The following is a 15,963-nucleotide window of genomic DNA, read 5'->3' as shown; positions in this document are numbered from 1 at the left end:
TTATGTTAAGAGTTCATGGTTATCTCGAACCCCTTCTATGATCCTCTTCTGTTCCTTCCTTCTAGCCCCTTTGAAGTTCAAGTTGGCCCTGAGGCAGGCATGCAGAAAGTCCGTGCATGGGGCCCTGGACTCCACGGTGGCATTGTTGGTCGGTCAGCAGACTTTGTGGTGGAATCCATTGGTTCTGAGGTCGGGACTCTGGGTAAGTAGAGGCAGCTGTCCCCACAGCTTCTTTAAGGCTAAGAGTCATGAGGTGGGCCTAGTGTTAGCTTCACGTGGCCTCCCAGCTACCCAAGACCTCCTCTGGATGCTGTATCGTTCTAGGTCTTCTTTTTCCTTCTTGCTTTCAGTTGTCCAATGCCTGTGGCATTTGATTATTTATTTATTCACCAGTTCCCTGGGAATGGGGCAGTGGTTTGCTAAACAGCGCATACAATATCACACTGGTAAACACTGGTAACTTACACTTAAATTAAATAGGTGCCTCGGTACAGCTAGCTGAAATTTGAAAAAGCAAATATATTATTTGGCACGAAGCTGAATATATTTTAAGTGGTTGCCTGACAAAATGTGTGATCGTTACAGATTAGAAGTCAAGCTTTTTCTAGAAAGGGCCACATACCCAGTCTCTTTTCCTTGGCTGTGACATGATCTCTGTCACAATTATGTGATTGCCATTGTGGCTTAGAAGCAGTTATTAAACACACAAATAAATGGGTATGCCTACTTTCCTGTAAAACTCTCTCTAGAGGAATAGGCAGTGAGCTGAATTTGGCCAGGGAGCTATATTTAATGACACCCATTTAGTTATAGCAACAAGCAAAAGAGGGAAAAATAGTAGGAATTATATATACTTTCCACCAGTAGGAAGATTAGTCACTTTGGAGCATGCTTGTAGTTTAAGGAAGTAATTAACCTTTTAGTCTTCTCTTAGGCCCCTTTCCTGTACACACTCATAGCTTTATACCTTTATGCCCCAGAGGAGTGGGGGTAGCTGTGGGATTTTGTTATGTTTCAGTCTATTCTTAGGCTTGCTAGTCATATCCAAGATCTTGTTATATGAACAGTGCTGAGTGTATAACCTCACTTAATTTACTCAGATAAAAACTCAGAAATGGGTTTAGACAAAGGAGTACTTGTTTAAGGCTTCTGGATATGTTGCTGTATATCCAATAGAAGGGTTTTTCTGGTCCTTGTATACCCCTGCCCCGTGTGCACCGCCTTCTGACTCTTCTGTCATCTGAAAACCAGAAATATCCGCCTCTAGTTAAGAACCAGTGACCTTGGTTTTTTGGAAGAGACACACTGGATTTCAGTTTTCTACTCACTACTTGCTTTCCAGGAGGCAGAGAACCGATGGTAGTAACCTAGGTTAGATAATTCTCACCATGTGTAACCAGGAAGGCCCTTCCGCCTTGTCCCCCAGGTTTTGCCATCGAAGGTCCTTCCCAGGCAAAAATCGAGTATGACGATCAGAACGATGGCTCATGTGACGTCAAATACTGGCCCAAGGAACCTGGAGAATATGCCGTTCACATCATGTGCGACGACGAAGACATCAAGGACAGCCCATACATGGCTTTCATCCATCCTGCCACAGGAGACTACAACCCAGATCTAGTGAGAGCACTCTCTTCTCTTATCCTGTCTCCCCTGTGGCAGACAGGAATGGGTTAGATGTTGGGAGAGTCGTGTAACTCTCTGAGTCTCGGCATTTTTCTCTATGGACCAGGAGTGAGAGCATCTCTCCCAGAGCTTCTGGGATGGTTAAAGGACATGCCTGTCCTGTGGAAGAGGCTCATCTTGCCACCTTTTATAGCTACCTATAGACTACCGTCAATGGCCAACTTGTGGCACTTTCTTTGACCTGTGGTGGCTGCAACCTTCAGTCCCTCGAAGTGGGAGCCTTGCATTCAGGCACATCTAAAGATCTGCCAGAAACTAGAAATTCTTTCTGTCATTTCAGAGTACAGCAGGTAGCTGGGTTAGTTTGGGTTTTGTTTTAGAGTGTTTTCTTCTTCAAGGACAGCTAGTAGTGGTATTTATTTATTTATTTTTTTTTCGGAGCTGGGGACCGAACCCAGGGCCTTGCGGTTGCTAGGCAAGCGCTCTACCACTGAGCCAAATCCCCAACCCCAGTGGTGTTTATTTTTATTTAAGTTTCAGCCTACTTTGCGATTTTACTTCCGACTTCCATCCTTAACTAAGGGCCAGGCATTTTGTACACCCTCCCTTCCAGCCCATTCTTTAACTCAGAAAAACAAATCATTATTCGGTTTTTGCCTCAGGTCCAAGCATATGGGCCAGGTCTGGAGAAAACTGGTTGTACTATCAACAACCCAGCTGAGTTCATCGTAGATCCTAAGGATGCCGGGAACGCTCCCTTAAAGATACTGGCTCAGGTAAGTATCTGGGCCTGGGGCCGCTTGCCCTTGTCAGGTCAGAGGTATAACGTGAGGTGCTCAGTGTGTCTGGTCCTCCGCTCTCTCCCGCACACCGGGAGCAGTAATAGTATCCCACAGACAGTATGGCGTGAGGACTACATGATCGGATATAAACCAGGACATTTTTCACGATGATATCAGTGATTCACGCTCTGTTAAAAGAAGGCTTTTTTTTATTTCAGATTTTTCCGTAATGTCTTTCAGTTTGGCTGAGTCTATGTAATTCCTAGTAGGTTTGTGGGCAAAATTTAGATTATCGTGTATCTGATTTAGTTAAAATGAGCCGAAGGACTTCAACTCTGGGATTGAAATGAAGTGCTAAGTGGCGCTGGCTTTAAGCGGGAGAGAAGATAGCGTTTATTCTTAGTAATTATAAGTGAGTAAATGAAATTGGGCACAGCATGGACATGATCCCCGGTAATTAGGAGGCCCAAGGAAAGACACCGAGATCATCCTAAGTAAGCTGGTGATGCCTGTCGCGTTGGGGGGACGGTTTGGTTTTATTTGTTGTGAGAGCGCATAGCACACTGTAATCGCCGTATGGTTTTCTAAGACAAATTGGTGGTATCTTGGCCATCCGTAGAAGCCTCAGTGACCCCCTTTCAGCGGAGACACTTCGAGGAGTGCTTTGGTCCATGCTCTGGTTCTTTTGCAGGATGGGGAAGGCCAGCCCATTGACATCCAGATGAAAAGCCGGATGGATGGCACCTATGTCTGCTCCTATACCCCGGTCAAAGCTATCAAGCACACCATAGCTGTGGTCTGGGGAGGGGTGAACATACCACACAGCCCCTACAGGGTAAGTTGTGGTCATCCTGGTCATACGAGAAACCCTGGCTGTGTGTTGAGTCTGCACATTGTGTATTGATGACCAAGGCAGATGTATAGAAGAAAACCATTCTGGGTAGGCCTTGAAAAGAGACTTGTCCTAAAGGACAGAATACTCTGTAGACTTACAAAACGGCCATTTCTAGTCTTATGCTGGATCCTAGTATGTATTTTTCTGGGTTCATGTCTTTCCTAGGTCAACATTGGACAAGGTAGCCATCCCCAAAAGGTCAAAGTGTTTGGACCGGGCGTGGAGAGGAGTGGTCTGAAGGCAAACGAGCCTACTCACTTCACAGTGGATTGCACGGAGGCTGGGGAAGGTGAGCTTGGGTTTATCCACCCCAGTGATTGTCGCTCCTCTCAGAAGAGCATTCTTACAGCATTGGAGGGCAGAGAACTCTCCTAATGAGCTGTGTTGGCTCCTTGGCGATGTGTTAGCCAATCCTCTGTGCGACCTTTTCCAAAACGCTGATTTGCTACTTCTCCTTTCTGGGGTTGCCCTTGCTGTGTGCCAGCCCAAGCTGGAAGTGACTATGCAAGACGTGCCCTTGCTTGCGATCTGGTCCTAATAAGACGGTCTGTTCCAGGTGATGTCAGTGTTGGTATCAAGTGTGATGCCCGAGTGTTAAGTGATGATGAGGAAGACGTCGATTTCGACATTATTCACAATGCCAACGACACGTTCACAGTCAAATACGTGCCTCCCGCCCCTGGGCGATATACTATCAAGGTTCTCTTCGCATCGGAGGTATGTTGGGGCCTACAAGCGACAGAGTGGAGTGAGCCTTATGCATCCCTCCTTTTTGGATCGTTGTTTGTTCAGCAACTGAGAAAAGTGCTGAGAACTGAGAACTGTTTCTCTGTTTTCTTAAAACCAAAAGGGGTTGGGGGCGGGGGTGCTAAGCTGAGTTTTCACTCTTTTCTCTAGGCTGCAGCTGACTCGTTAAAAGCGTTCATTTACTAAGGGTTTGATTGAAAAGTTAGGCAACTTCTAGATGCACTTCACTTTGACCTCTTAGCAGTAACTCTGGTCTCTGCCCTTAAACTTTTATAGCAAGAGCTTTTCGAAGCATCAGCTGTGTTTAATGGTAGCCCTGTGAGGAGTACTCTGAAAACCAGGCGTTTTGAAATTCTAATGATCGAATTTAACTGTCTAAAAATCAGGAAGCTCAGCAGAGAGCAGTCTGTGCCTCAAGTTAATGATCCTAAGTTGGCATGACCTAGTTAACTTAATCTGCTTTCATTCTGATGGCCTGTAAATTCTGTGTGAACGATTACCGCCCATCTCATTGTTATTACTTCCTTGAAATCTTGACTCCTCACCCTACCACCATGCCCGGAGGTCATTTCCCACCTCCTAACCCTGCATATTGTCATTTTTTTTACTTTATTCTAAGTGGTACTTTTTGTATCCTTTGTCCGCAAACCTCTGGTGTCAAGACATGAGGGTACTTGTGCTGTTGGGGTTCCAGATCTGCACCTGTGTGTGCAGCCTTGCCCACAATCATGGAAGTTTCTTATCACTTCCTAAAACACTTGTCCTTTGGCTTTGGGCAGAAGGGTAAACTCTGACAGTGCTCTAGGAACCATCCTTCTGAGACATGTCTTTGCTTCAGGAAATCCCTGCCAGCCCTTTCAGAGTCAAAGTTGACCCTTCCCATGACGCCAGCAAGGTGAAGGCGGAAGGCCCTGGGTTGAGTAAAGCAGGTAAGGTGGTGGCGGGTAAGGCTGCCTCGACCTTTTCTGCAGTCAGTGGCACCGCGTGTGTTCTGTCTAGACCTAGAGTGGCTTATTACCTTCTTGGGGAAGCTCTGATGTGGCAGCCGCAGTGTGTGGCTGGCTGCCTAGTGGTGCCGTCAGACCTGTCAGACTGGTTCTAAAAGTGAAACCTCTCCAGCCAACCCCGTTTCCGTGTGTCCTTTCAGGTGTGGAAAATGGGAAGCCGACCCACTTCACTGTTCACACCAAGGGAGCCGGAAAAGCCCCGCTCAATGTGCAGTTCTCCAGCCCGGTCCCTGGGGAGGCAGTGAAGGACTTGGATATCATTGACAACTATGACTACTCCCATACTGTTAAATACACCCCAACCCAGCAGGTAGGCTCCTTCCTGACTCTTGCTTTTCTGCCTCCACACTTCCCCCACAGTGCTGTGCCTGAGGAGTGCCCCAGTGTGCTCTCACCCTCTCTGGGAGCCTGAGGAGTGCCCCTGTGTGCTCTCATTCTGTCTGGGAGCCTGAGGGTGCTATGAGATTCCCAGAGAAGTAGGAAGGCAGCCCCACATCGCTACCTCAATTTGGGTTTTGTTTGTTTGTTTGTTTGTTTGTTTGTTTTAATCAGAGAAATACTAACTTCTTGTGTACAGAACTACCAGGTCTACTTTCTTACGCAGCTTCCCCTCCCCTGTTTCCCCTCCCCTGTCCCTCCGACTCCCAATCTTTTATTAATTATAGAAAGCTCCCTCACCTGCAGTTTCCTTCGCAGGCAGTTTCACATAGTTTACCCTTTTTTATGAGGTGTTTTAGTGGGATCTTTTCTCAAAGAGCCCATTCAGCTTTTTAATCCCAAGGGCCCAAAGCCCGCTCCGTTTAAGGCAGCAAATGACTCCCTTTTACAAAATGCAGGAATCCTGAAGAATTTTGCCGTTTAGGCAGATTTGTTATTTTATGCAGTCAGGGTCCAAAAGCCACCTTTTGCACACAAGTTTATTATGTCTATTTGCTTAATTTTTAAATTCATCCGTCTCGTGGCAAAAATGCCGTGCTGAGGTGCGCACTCGAGAAGAATGCGTGGTTTCCCACACTCTTTATCTTGCAAAGCTGGACTCCTGAGCCTGTCACAGGTCTTTAAAACTGTGTTTTGCTTCATGTTCACACCTCCAGAGTCAGCACGGCAGATGTCCTGGTGGGAGAGCCTGGGTTTTAGTGCTGTGTTAGAAACACTGACTCTGAGCTTCTAAGATGCTTTCATTTTGGAGGGAGGGACCCCCCCCCACCCCCGGCCCTGTGAACAAGCCATTTGTAGGACAAGGGCTGGGCTGTCTTCAGAAACACTGTTCAGTTGTCTCTCTGCCCAAGTCCTCAGCAAGGGGCTGGTGGAAGTCAAGTGGGGAGGAGCAGGGTACTGTAAGAATGGGGAGCACAGGGTGTGCTTTAGGGGTTTCAGATCCTCAGAGTTAATACCTTTTCTATGGGATGTCTCTGACATTGAGAAGCATTCCCTGGGGTAACACCCGACATTATAGATGCGTGGCCTCCTACCTCCCGACTTTCTTCTTGTACTTTTAAGAAGTACCACTGAGAGGTTCCTTATTAACAGCTGAACCACACATTTGTAGTTTGCTTGTGCTTGTGCCTTGTCAGAGGATGAAGTGATTAGCAGGAAGTTCTTTCTTACTGATGGTTCTGAGGACTGGTGGGGCCTTAGGCTAGGAGCTTGACAAGACCTTTGCTGCAGGTTGCCCGCATTCCTTGGGAGAAAGTACCAGAAGGCTATCTTAAAGATCACAAAGCCATAGGTGCTTTTCTGAACTTTTTATGACTTGGCTTTGACGTCTACTATCCATGTACCATATTTTCCGGTCTATTAGATGAGGTCTTTAGTAAGTTGCAGATACCAGGATGAAATCAGGGTTTGACTTGAACCCTCTAAAAGTAAAGCTGCCAATCAGGATACATCTCAAGAGGCCAAGCGTTGTTGCGTTTGAAGTGATGCTAGATTAGGAAACACTTTACTTCAGAATGACCCTGAGGGCGAGATCGTTTTGAGAGCTGTTGGAGGGCATGCTAAGAGGTCTAAGGATTCTGGTAGAGACTTGATATTAATGCCACCTCATGTAGACTGTGCATGGATCCTTCTCAGAGGCAAGCCTCATCCTTTCATCATTCTGTTTCCCTGTGGCAAAGAAAACAGGTGGCATGTCTCTTCCAGAACCGTGAGCTACCCACATGTCTTAGTTTTTTGTTTGTTTGGGTTTTTTTTTGTTTTTTGTTTTTTGTTTTGTTTTGTTTTGTTTTATTATTGCTGTGAAGAGACATCATCACCAAGGCAACTTATAGACAAAGTCATTTATTTCATTGGGGGCTTGCCTACAGTTTCAGAGGCTTAATCCATTACCATCATGATTCAGAACATGGCTCAGGTAGGCAAGCAAGCATGGCACTAGAATAGAAGCCGAGAGCTTACATCTGATCCAGAGGCAGCAGGCAGAAGAGAGGGTAAGACTAACCTGGCGTGGACTTGTGAAACCTCCAGGCCCACTCACAAGGGCACGCCTCCTCCAGCAAGGCCACACCTCCTAATCCTTCCTTTAAAATGAACCTATGAAGGTTATTCTCATGCAAGTCACCACAGCAAGGTAGGATAGCATTCACACACACACACACACACACACACCAGAACTGGCACTGTAAGTGCTCCCTGTGGATGAGCAGCTGGCTGAGGGAGAAAATGATAGAGTGCTTCTATTCACAAGTTGGCTGAGGAGCATTATAATCTGCTAGAAGAGTTGGGATGCACAGCCTGAATGAGTCCCTTTCACAGGAGGAACCCAAAGACCCAGATTGGGTGAAAGAAAATGTATCTGTCAGCCATGCTGTTGTGTGTGGTTAAGAGTCCTGGGCCCACCAGAGGACTGTCCCCTGTGTGGAGAAGGGGCATGCTCTGGAAACATGAGCATGCCTCCTTGTGATGAATTTTGGGGACCACTAGACTAGAAGTTTCCAGAAAGGCAGCCGTTTGTTGTGTAAGGAGAGGCACGGGTGCATCCAGGCCTAGATTTTTGTCCTTCCTCCTCAGAATGTAGACCATGGGTTTGAAGAGCTTAAAGCCCTATGCCCTTGAGGAACCCAAGTCTTGACTGCTGACTTCTGTTCCCTGCTGGTGTCTGAATGGCAGTTTGCAGGTTCTCAGCTACAGTGGACAAATGATGTGAATGGTTAAATTCGTGGGTAGTGATACAGTGGTCAGAGCTGGTTTTGCCTCCAAGAAGTAGGCGTGATAGGTGGAGCTTCAGGATTCTCCCAGAGATCAGAAAAAGGCTTCATTTCACAGAGAGCCTGGGTTTTGCCCAAGGTCATTGCTTGTCTGCAATGTCGACTTAGGCTTCTCACCCCAGACCAACCGCCATGCGATGTCACTAGGTTTAAGCAGCCAGGTGTCCTATGAATGCCCTCACGAAACCCCGTGAGCTCACAAGCCTCCCAGGATAGCCGTCCCTGTGTTGAAATGTCCTCAACAAAGTGGTGGTGTCTCTCGGGACTCTAGAGGAGAGTTACCCAACACAGTGGGGATGGTGTCTCGCAGAGGTCTCCAAAGTGGAGGGGCCTGCAGAAGGCTCTCTTGCTCCATCTTCTAGGCTGTCGGGTTGGCGTGTTTGTCATCTTCTGATTAAAGACTGGGTCTCAGAAGCATGTTGGGAGAAACAGAAAGCTGCTGTGCAGACAGCTTCATCTTGGTGGGACACACAGGTGCTCGCAGACTTAGACAGTCCTGTGGGAGAAAAGTTCAATTTGTTTTTACCTTAGTCTCAGAAAAAAACTGGAAATGCATAGGGATTGCAGCTTTAAGTCTCCATGGCTACACTCACCCACTCCCAAGGCAGAGTTCATTTCCTATCTGACTTTTGTGTTGGTTCTGAGAGTGGAAAGGAAGCTCCTTTCTCTTATGAGCTGGGAGGGGACTTTTCTTTTGCTCTAGCACTTCAGGGAAATCCAGAAAATCTACCAGGGAGGGGAGTGCTCTCTTACCAAGATGCCTGGTTAGCCTTGAAGTTGACCTTAGGGTTAGCCTAGCACCCAAGGAGTTAAGGGGAAATGGAGGCTCGGGAGAACTGGCAATATTGGGACTATTGCAGTGGTTGCAATAACGAATCAGTGTTTCTTTAAGCATTAGAGGAGACCTTTCGTGTCCCTTGGCTGGCTCTCAGCTCTGTAGAATTTGACCTATGCACATTTCGGCATGAAATGTTAGACCCTTAAGGTCGGCCAGTTAGTTGATTTTTGTGCAGCGCATTAAAACGCCTCCAAAATCAATTCCTCCTCCTTCGTTGCTGCAGCCATCCCTCCTCCCCTTGGCTCTCTCTTTCCCTTCTTTATTTACAAAAGGAATGTGAGAAAATATACATCAGGCCAAAAGCTACACCCTTTTAACACTCGATCGGTGACAGCGTTTCGCAGGGCCTGTGAGCCACAGAGCCTGCTGGATTGTCTGGGGACTCCTCTCACTCTCCCACACACTCTGTTATTCCTGGACCTAGAGGCGAGGACAACATGGATCTGCTGAGATTGCAGTAGGCTTTTGTGGAGCCTTGCCGTGGAGGGGGGAGTAGGCAGCTGAATGTGGAGAGAGGAAGTCAGCAGTGAGCTGGCTCAGGACCTGTGGACAAAGAGCAACAGCTGCAGGGTTGTGTAGCCATCGGGGCTTCCAGCGAGGGGCCCTGCCAGTCTTCCAGCATGGCTTTATTTCCTTCCCTGGAATTAGTGTCTCTGTGCTGATCTAAGAACACTCCTGTGAGCACCCCCCACCTTGAGTGGCCCTGTGTCCCGAAACTGAATGCCTAGGCATTGAAGAACTGGTTCTGTTGGTTGGAGCCCCGTGGCTGTACCCATCCGTGGCCGGGGTTGGCTTGTGGCAGGTGGTGAGGGTGCTATGGCAGAGCAAAGAAGATAAGGGTTTAGATGCCAGGAGTGTGAATCCAGTGTGTTGAGGGCACGTTCCACTGACCCTCTGAACCAAGGAGTTTTTCTTACAAAGTGAGAGGCAGCAGTAAGAAGATCTACTCCTTGGATCTATTTTGTGATTTTTGATTTGAGGAAATAACACAAACGTTCATAGCACAAGCCCGGCAGTAGTCCCCAGCCTACTATCCCTGTCTACTTTTATTTGATTTTTATATTGTTTTGTCATGTGTTTCAAAAAACTTAGCGCGTGTATTTAAGCTGTTTCCTGAAGCCAGTAAGAGTCCAACTGGATACAGCTGGGTTGGCGGAATGCTTGCCTGGCAGTCATGAAGCCATGGGTTTGATCCTCAGCGATGCATTAACTAGATGTTGTAGCACACATACCTATTGAAAGTTACAGGTTATCGTCTGCCGCATAGCAAGTTCTAAGACACGCTGAAACACACGAGGCCCAAGAAAAACTAATTAAAACTGGGTTAATGAATTCAAGTTTGTTGTGCCCCTGGGAGGAATGAAGGTTCAGGGGGGGAGAGGAGGGACAGTTCAATGCGTTTCTGTTCTACCAAGAAGTATACTCCTTTTTCTCTCTCATTCCAGGGCAACATGCAGGTCCTGGTGACTTATGGTGGCGACCCCATTCCCAAAAGTCCTTTCACTGTGGGCGTTGCCGCGCCGCTGGATCTGAGCAAGATAAAAATCAACGGACTAGAAAACAGTAAGTCATTTGGCTCCCTGCAAAACATGCGGTTTTCAGAGAAACTAACTCTGTCCTAGAGAGATGTCGCAGTGGACAGTCTTGGCCCTGAACGAGAACTGGGCTCTGACAAGCCTGCCACGTACGCTCAGCAGGCTTCCTCATCTGTGAGCGGGCATGGGGTGTCTGGGGACACTTAGACTCATGGAGGCATTGTAAAAAAAAATTGAATGAGGTAATAATGCAGAAACTGGCATGTTGTCAGCCTGCTGATGTTACCACAGGAAGTTTTCATTAAGAGGGAGGCTGGGGAGAAGGCTGGCCTTTGGATGAGAGTCACACTGTGCCCACCATCTTGGGCATCTGCATCACATTAAGGCCAATGGCCGTAATAGGAATCAACTCCTTGGCACTTAGAAGCCACAGCCCTCCTCCTGTCCTTGCCCTCGAGCACATTATGCATCTTACCTCATTTTATATTGTCACGCGTGCACTGTGACATCAGTCTGCTCACGGTAGAATTTAAAGGTTGGTTTGTTTGTCTTTTTAAAGATTTTACTTATTTATTCATTATATATAATAAGTACACTGCAGCTGTCTTCAGACACAACAGAAGAGGGCATCGGATCCGATTATAGGTGGTTGTGAGCCACCGTGTGGTTGCTGGGAATTGAACTCAGGACCCCTGGAAGAGCAGTCAGTCTGGAGCCATCTCTCCAGCCCTGTTTGTTTTTGTGGTTCTGAGACTATAGTCCGGGCTTTTGTGCATGCTGGGCAAGCACTCCATCCCTTTGTGCTTTGTTTGTTTGTTTCTTTCTTTATGGAGATCTTCCAGCATAAGAAACTAGTACAGTATGTGTACAAAGACACTTATGCTCTTTGGCTTGTGCTGCCTTTTAGGGTCAGTGATACATTTTGGAAATCCTAACACAATTCGGTCATCTTTGTTAGTATTAACTGCTTGGGGATTCCCAAACTTAGATATCTGTCCCTCAGTAATGTATGCTTACCTGATTTCAGGGGCATCAGGTCAGCAGAACAAGTCTTCACGCCTAGGCTAAACTCCAGGTTAACCCCCTCTGAAACTTCCCTCGGGGCTCAGCTAGCCTTCAGTGAGAATGCTCATTGGCTGTGCCCTGCATGCTCTTGTGAGGGAAACTCTCACTTTCTGGAAGCTGCTAAGTGGGAGCTCAGGGTGCTGGCTTTTGTGGCTGGGGATACCCAGCTATGAGTATGTGAAAGACTTCGAAAAGGTTCCCCTTGCATCTTCTTTCCCCGAAACACTGAGACTGACTTTGGGCTCCAGAGCAGGAAGAACAGGGTGCCTGTTAGGGAACACCTAGCTGTGGACAGCTGTGCTGGCCTCAACAGGCTCCTCAGTATGTCCCCAGAGTCAAGATTTGCCTGAGTTGTAGCAGCAGCATAGTATATTCCCAGTGCCTTTGTCTTGGCTAAAACCCTTTCCTGTCTCTGTCAAAATGACACCTGGCTTTTCTATAGCCTTGCCTTGCAACAAGTGTTTTAAGATTTAGTTTTATTACTTTTAAATTTAATTATATATATTAAATATATACATAAAATCAAGGGAGAGGGTTATATGCATCTGAAAGCAGGTGCCTGGAAAGACTGGAAGAGACTGTCCATCTCCTAGAGCTGTAGTTACAGGCAGCTATGGGCTTCCCGATTTGGATGCTGGGAACTGAACTCCAGTTTCTGCTAAATTAGTATGTGCTCTGGATCACTGGGTCCCCTTTGTACCCCTACCCTTTTAAATGTGCAAGGTCTTGCTATGTGACCCAGAGGCTGTTTAAAAGACATCAAAGTTAATTCTCAGAATTCGCCAGCTTTGTGACTTCTGCCTTCTTGTGGGTTGGGGGTGGTAATAGGATTGAGTTTTCTGCCCAGAGTTAGTAAATAAAGCATTGACTTAAATTAAGGATGTGTTTACATACAAAATTATCACCTCAAGGAAGTGAGGAATCAGGCAGTGTTGGACTATACTGTAATTATAATCTTTGAAATCTATGTTTAAATGCTAGCTTTGGGATCTGCTAGATATGTTGTCGCAGATGATTTACTTAACTTCTTGGGGCCTCAGTTTCCCCATGTGTAAAGCCCACTGCTGTTAAGTAACAGCCCATAGAGTTATTGTGTGAGTTGAAGGAGACAATGTACAGCGTTTGTGACTGGCATAGAAATTGTTTAGTAAACAATTCAGTGTTAACGATGCATTGCAGTGTGTAAATGTCATTGTATTAGTCCTGCTTCTAGACCTCTGAGTCAGCTGCTACTCCTTGCAGTAACTCAGGTAAAAACACTGTGTCCAATGGGCCATCTTTACCTTGCTCTCTTTTTTCACTTGCTGCTGACAGGGGTCATCCCCTCACTCTAGCTTTTCTCCCTTTCTTCAGGAGTTGAGGTTGGGAAGGACCAGGAATTTGCCATTGACACCAACGGGGCAGGAGGCCAGGGGAAGCTGGATGTGACGATCCTGAGCCCTTCTCGGAAGGTGGTGCCATGCTTGGTAGCACCAGTGGCTGGCAGAGAATGCAGCACAGCCAAATTCATCCCTCGGGAAGAGGGGCTGTTTGCTGTAGACGTGACCTATGACGGACACCCAGTGCCGGGGAGCCCCTACACTGTGGAGGCCTCACTGCCACCAGATCCCACCAAGGTCAGTTTGGGGTTGCTCTGATGTTTGCCAAATATGACTTGGAGTTCTCTGGTCCTACCTGGGACGGATACATGGAAAGTCTTTTGGTGGTGAATGTGAGCTCTCAATGGCTGACTGATGTAATTCTGTGTGCCGAGTTCGCTCAATAGCTGATCCACCCTCTGTTCTTGTTTGTTCTCTGTTTGTAATACTTTCCTGAGAGACCTTTCCTTTACTGGTTAGCATAATAATGGTACTACCCAGCTTGTAGGGATGGGTGAGACTGTGGAGGCCTCAGCGCAGTGACCTTTACACAGATTTACACAGACTGAGTTCGCCCTACAGAAACTATCTTAGCAGACATAAAAATATATTACCCTTATCCTTGGTCTTTTTGATTCAAATGATTTGGGAATATTTCTAGCAGTGAGTGAGAGGTAATTCTATAAAATTAGCTCTTCTAATTTTAGGCAAGACTTATTGACAGATATGTAAGAGTCCAAGATGTGAACTAATTTCTTCAGGCCCACCGTGCTTTGTGCGGGCGGGTGTGTGAGTGTGTGTGTGTGTGTGTGTGTGTGTGTGTGTGTGTGTGTGTGTGCGCGCGCGCACGTGCGCACAGGCATCGGTGCAAGAGACAGTCTGCCCCCAGGGATATGAGATACTGACATGCTTTTGTGTGATTGTGGTCACAAGTGTTGAAAGCAGGACTGACTGACTGGTCAGCAATAGCAGCTACAGATTGGATTTAATTTTTTATTGCTCTTTGTTCAAATAGGTGAAGGCCCACGGTCCTGGCCTTGAAGGAGGTCTTGTAGGCAAGCCCGCAGAGTTCACCATTGACACTAAAGGAGCTGGAACTGGAGGTTTGGGCCTCACTGTGGAAGGTCCGTGTGAGGCCAAAATCGAATGCTCTGATAACGGCGATGGGACCTGCTCCGTCTCTTACCTTCCCACGAAACCTGGAGAATACTTTGTCAACATTCTTTTCGAAGAAGTCCATATTCCCGGGTCTCCCTTCAAAGCCGACATTGAGATGCCATTTGACCCCTCTAAGGTTGTAGCCTCAGGACCAGGACTCGAACATGGAAAAGTGGGTGAACCTGGAATCCTTTGCGTTGATTGTTCAGAAGCAGGGCCTGGGACTCTGGGCCTTGAAGCGGTCTCAGACTCAGGTGCGAAAGCCGAGGTGTCCATCCAGAACAACAAAGATGGCAGCTACGCTGTGACCTATGTGCCTCTGACGGCCGGCATGTACACCCTGACCATGAAGTATGGTGGTGAGCTTGTACCACAATTCCCCACCTGGGTCAAGGTGGAGCCCACCGTCGACACGAGTGGGATCAAAGCCTTTGGGCCAGGAATCGAAGGCAAAGGTAAGTCCGCCAGGGGATGGCTCTCTCACCTCTAGCCTCTTCCTCATGTGGGCGATGGGGTGGGGTAGGGGAGTGCAAGTAGGGGAAGAAGGGGATCATGCTGTTTCCAGAGGTAATACTCCATCCAGACCCCATTTTTATGTTTCTCCCTGATAAGTGGGGCCTAGGATTCTTGGCAAATTTTCAAGTTGCTATGGAAAAGCCAGAAATTTTGTTGTTGTTGTTGTTGTTGTTGTTGTTGTTGTTGTTGTTTTAAAGATTTATTTATTTATTCTATATAAGTACACTGTCACTGTCTTCAGACTCACCAGAAGAGGGCATCGGATCCCATTACAGATGGTTGCGAGCCACCATGTGGTTGCTGGGAATTGAACTCAGGACTTCTGGAAGACCAGTCAGTGCTCTTAACCACTGAGCCATCTCTCCAGCCCCTGTTAATAGTTTTTTAATGTCTCTGGGTCCAAGTTGGAATGAAATGATGTAAAATGTGTTTAATAATACACAGAGGGCAAAGGTAGGCTGCCATAGCCCTTGTCCTTGATGCCTTTGTTTTCATTTTGAGACAGGGTCTCACTGTACACTCACAGCCCTCCTGCTTCCCTCTCTTGAGTGGCTAAAATTCCAGGCATGCACCACTGCCCTGACCTGATCCCCATCTTTGAGAAGTTGTGTTGTCACTTGGCCAAGTCTACCTTGACTTTCGCAGTCAGCAAAACTACCCTAAAGGCACCAGCTATACTTAACATATTCCAGAGTGTGAAGATCTTCATTTGTGGGTTTGCTTGGGCCCACCATGACATTCTTATCTATGTGGTTGTTCCACAGATGTGTTCCGGGAGGCCACAACAGACTTCACAGTTGATGCTAGGCCCCTTACCCAGGTTGGAGGTGACCACATCAAAGCTCACATTGCCAACCCGTCAGGGGCCTCAACCGAGTGCTTCGTCAAGGACAATGCTGATGGGACCTATCAAGTAGAATACACACCATTTGAGAAAGGTGCGTCTTCCCTTCTGTGCTTGTGACTCTTTCATTCAGAGACATTTGTTCCCAGTGGCTGTAAAAGTTAGGGTTCATTGCTCGGGGGAGGGTATACAACACATGAACAAAAAGCATAGATGGTTTCTGATTTGGGGTGTGTGTGTGTGTGTGTGTGTACACATGCATGTGTGCTTATGGTGGGCAGAAGGAGGCATTAGAGTCCCTGGAGCTAGAGTTATAGCTGGTGGTGAACCAACTAACGTAGGAGCTGGGACCTTTCAGCCAGTCCACTACAAGAGCAGTGCATGGT

The 15,963-nt window shown here is 47.2% G+C and overlaps 1 protein-coding gene across 3 annotated transcripts in view; it reads left to right on the top strand.

Annotated features, from left to right (window-relative positions):
• Positions 1–15,963, top strand: part of Flnb (filamin B) — a 133,067-nt gene that overhangs the window by 73,729 nt on the left and 43,375 nt on the right. For all 3 annotated transcript variants that reach the window (XM_006251780.5, XM_006251781.5, NM_001107288.1), the window contains exons 11-22: positions 66–202; positions 1,427–1,620; positions 2,289–2,402; positions 3,100–3,243; positions 3,469–3,592; positions 3,860–4,020; positions 4,889–4,979; positions 5,198–5,367; positions 10,547–10,664; positions 13,055–13,317; positions 14,075–14,672; positions 15,498–15,671. In XM_006251780.5, the coding sequence (XP_006251842.1) occupies positions 66–202; positions 1,427–1,620; positions 2,289–2,402; positions 3,100–3,243; positions 3,469–3,592; positions 3,860–4,020; positions 4,889–4,979; positions 5,198–5,367; positions 10,547–10,664; positions 13,055–13,317; positions 14,075–14,672; positions 15,498–15,671 (2,288 nt within the window). The remainder of the gene's footprint in view (positions 1–65; positions 203–1,426; positions 1,621–2,288; positions 2,403–3,099; positions 3,244–3,468; positions 3,593–3,859; positions 4,021–4,888; positions 4,980–5,197; positions 5,368–10,546; positions 10,665–13,054; positions 13,318–14,074; positions 14,673–15,497; positions 15,672–15,963) is intronic.

Source organism: Rattus norvegicus, chromosome 15 (genome assembly GCF_036323735.1).
Source record: "Rattus norvegicus strain BN/NHsdMcwi chromosome 15, GRCr8, whole genome shotgun sequence".
NCBI classification, from domain to species: Eukaryota; Metazoa; Chordata; class Mammalia; order Rodentia; family Muridae; genus Rattus; species Rattus norvegicus.
This window is presented reverse-complemented; position numbering and strand designations above follow the sequence as displayed.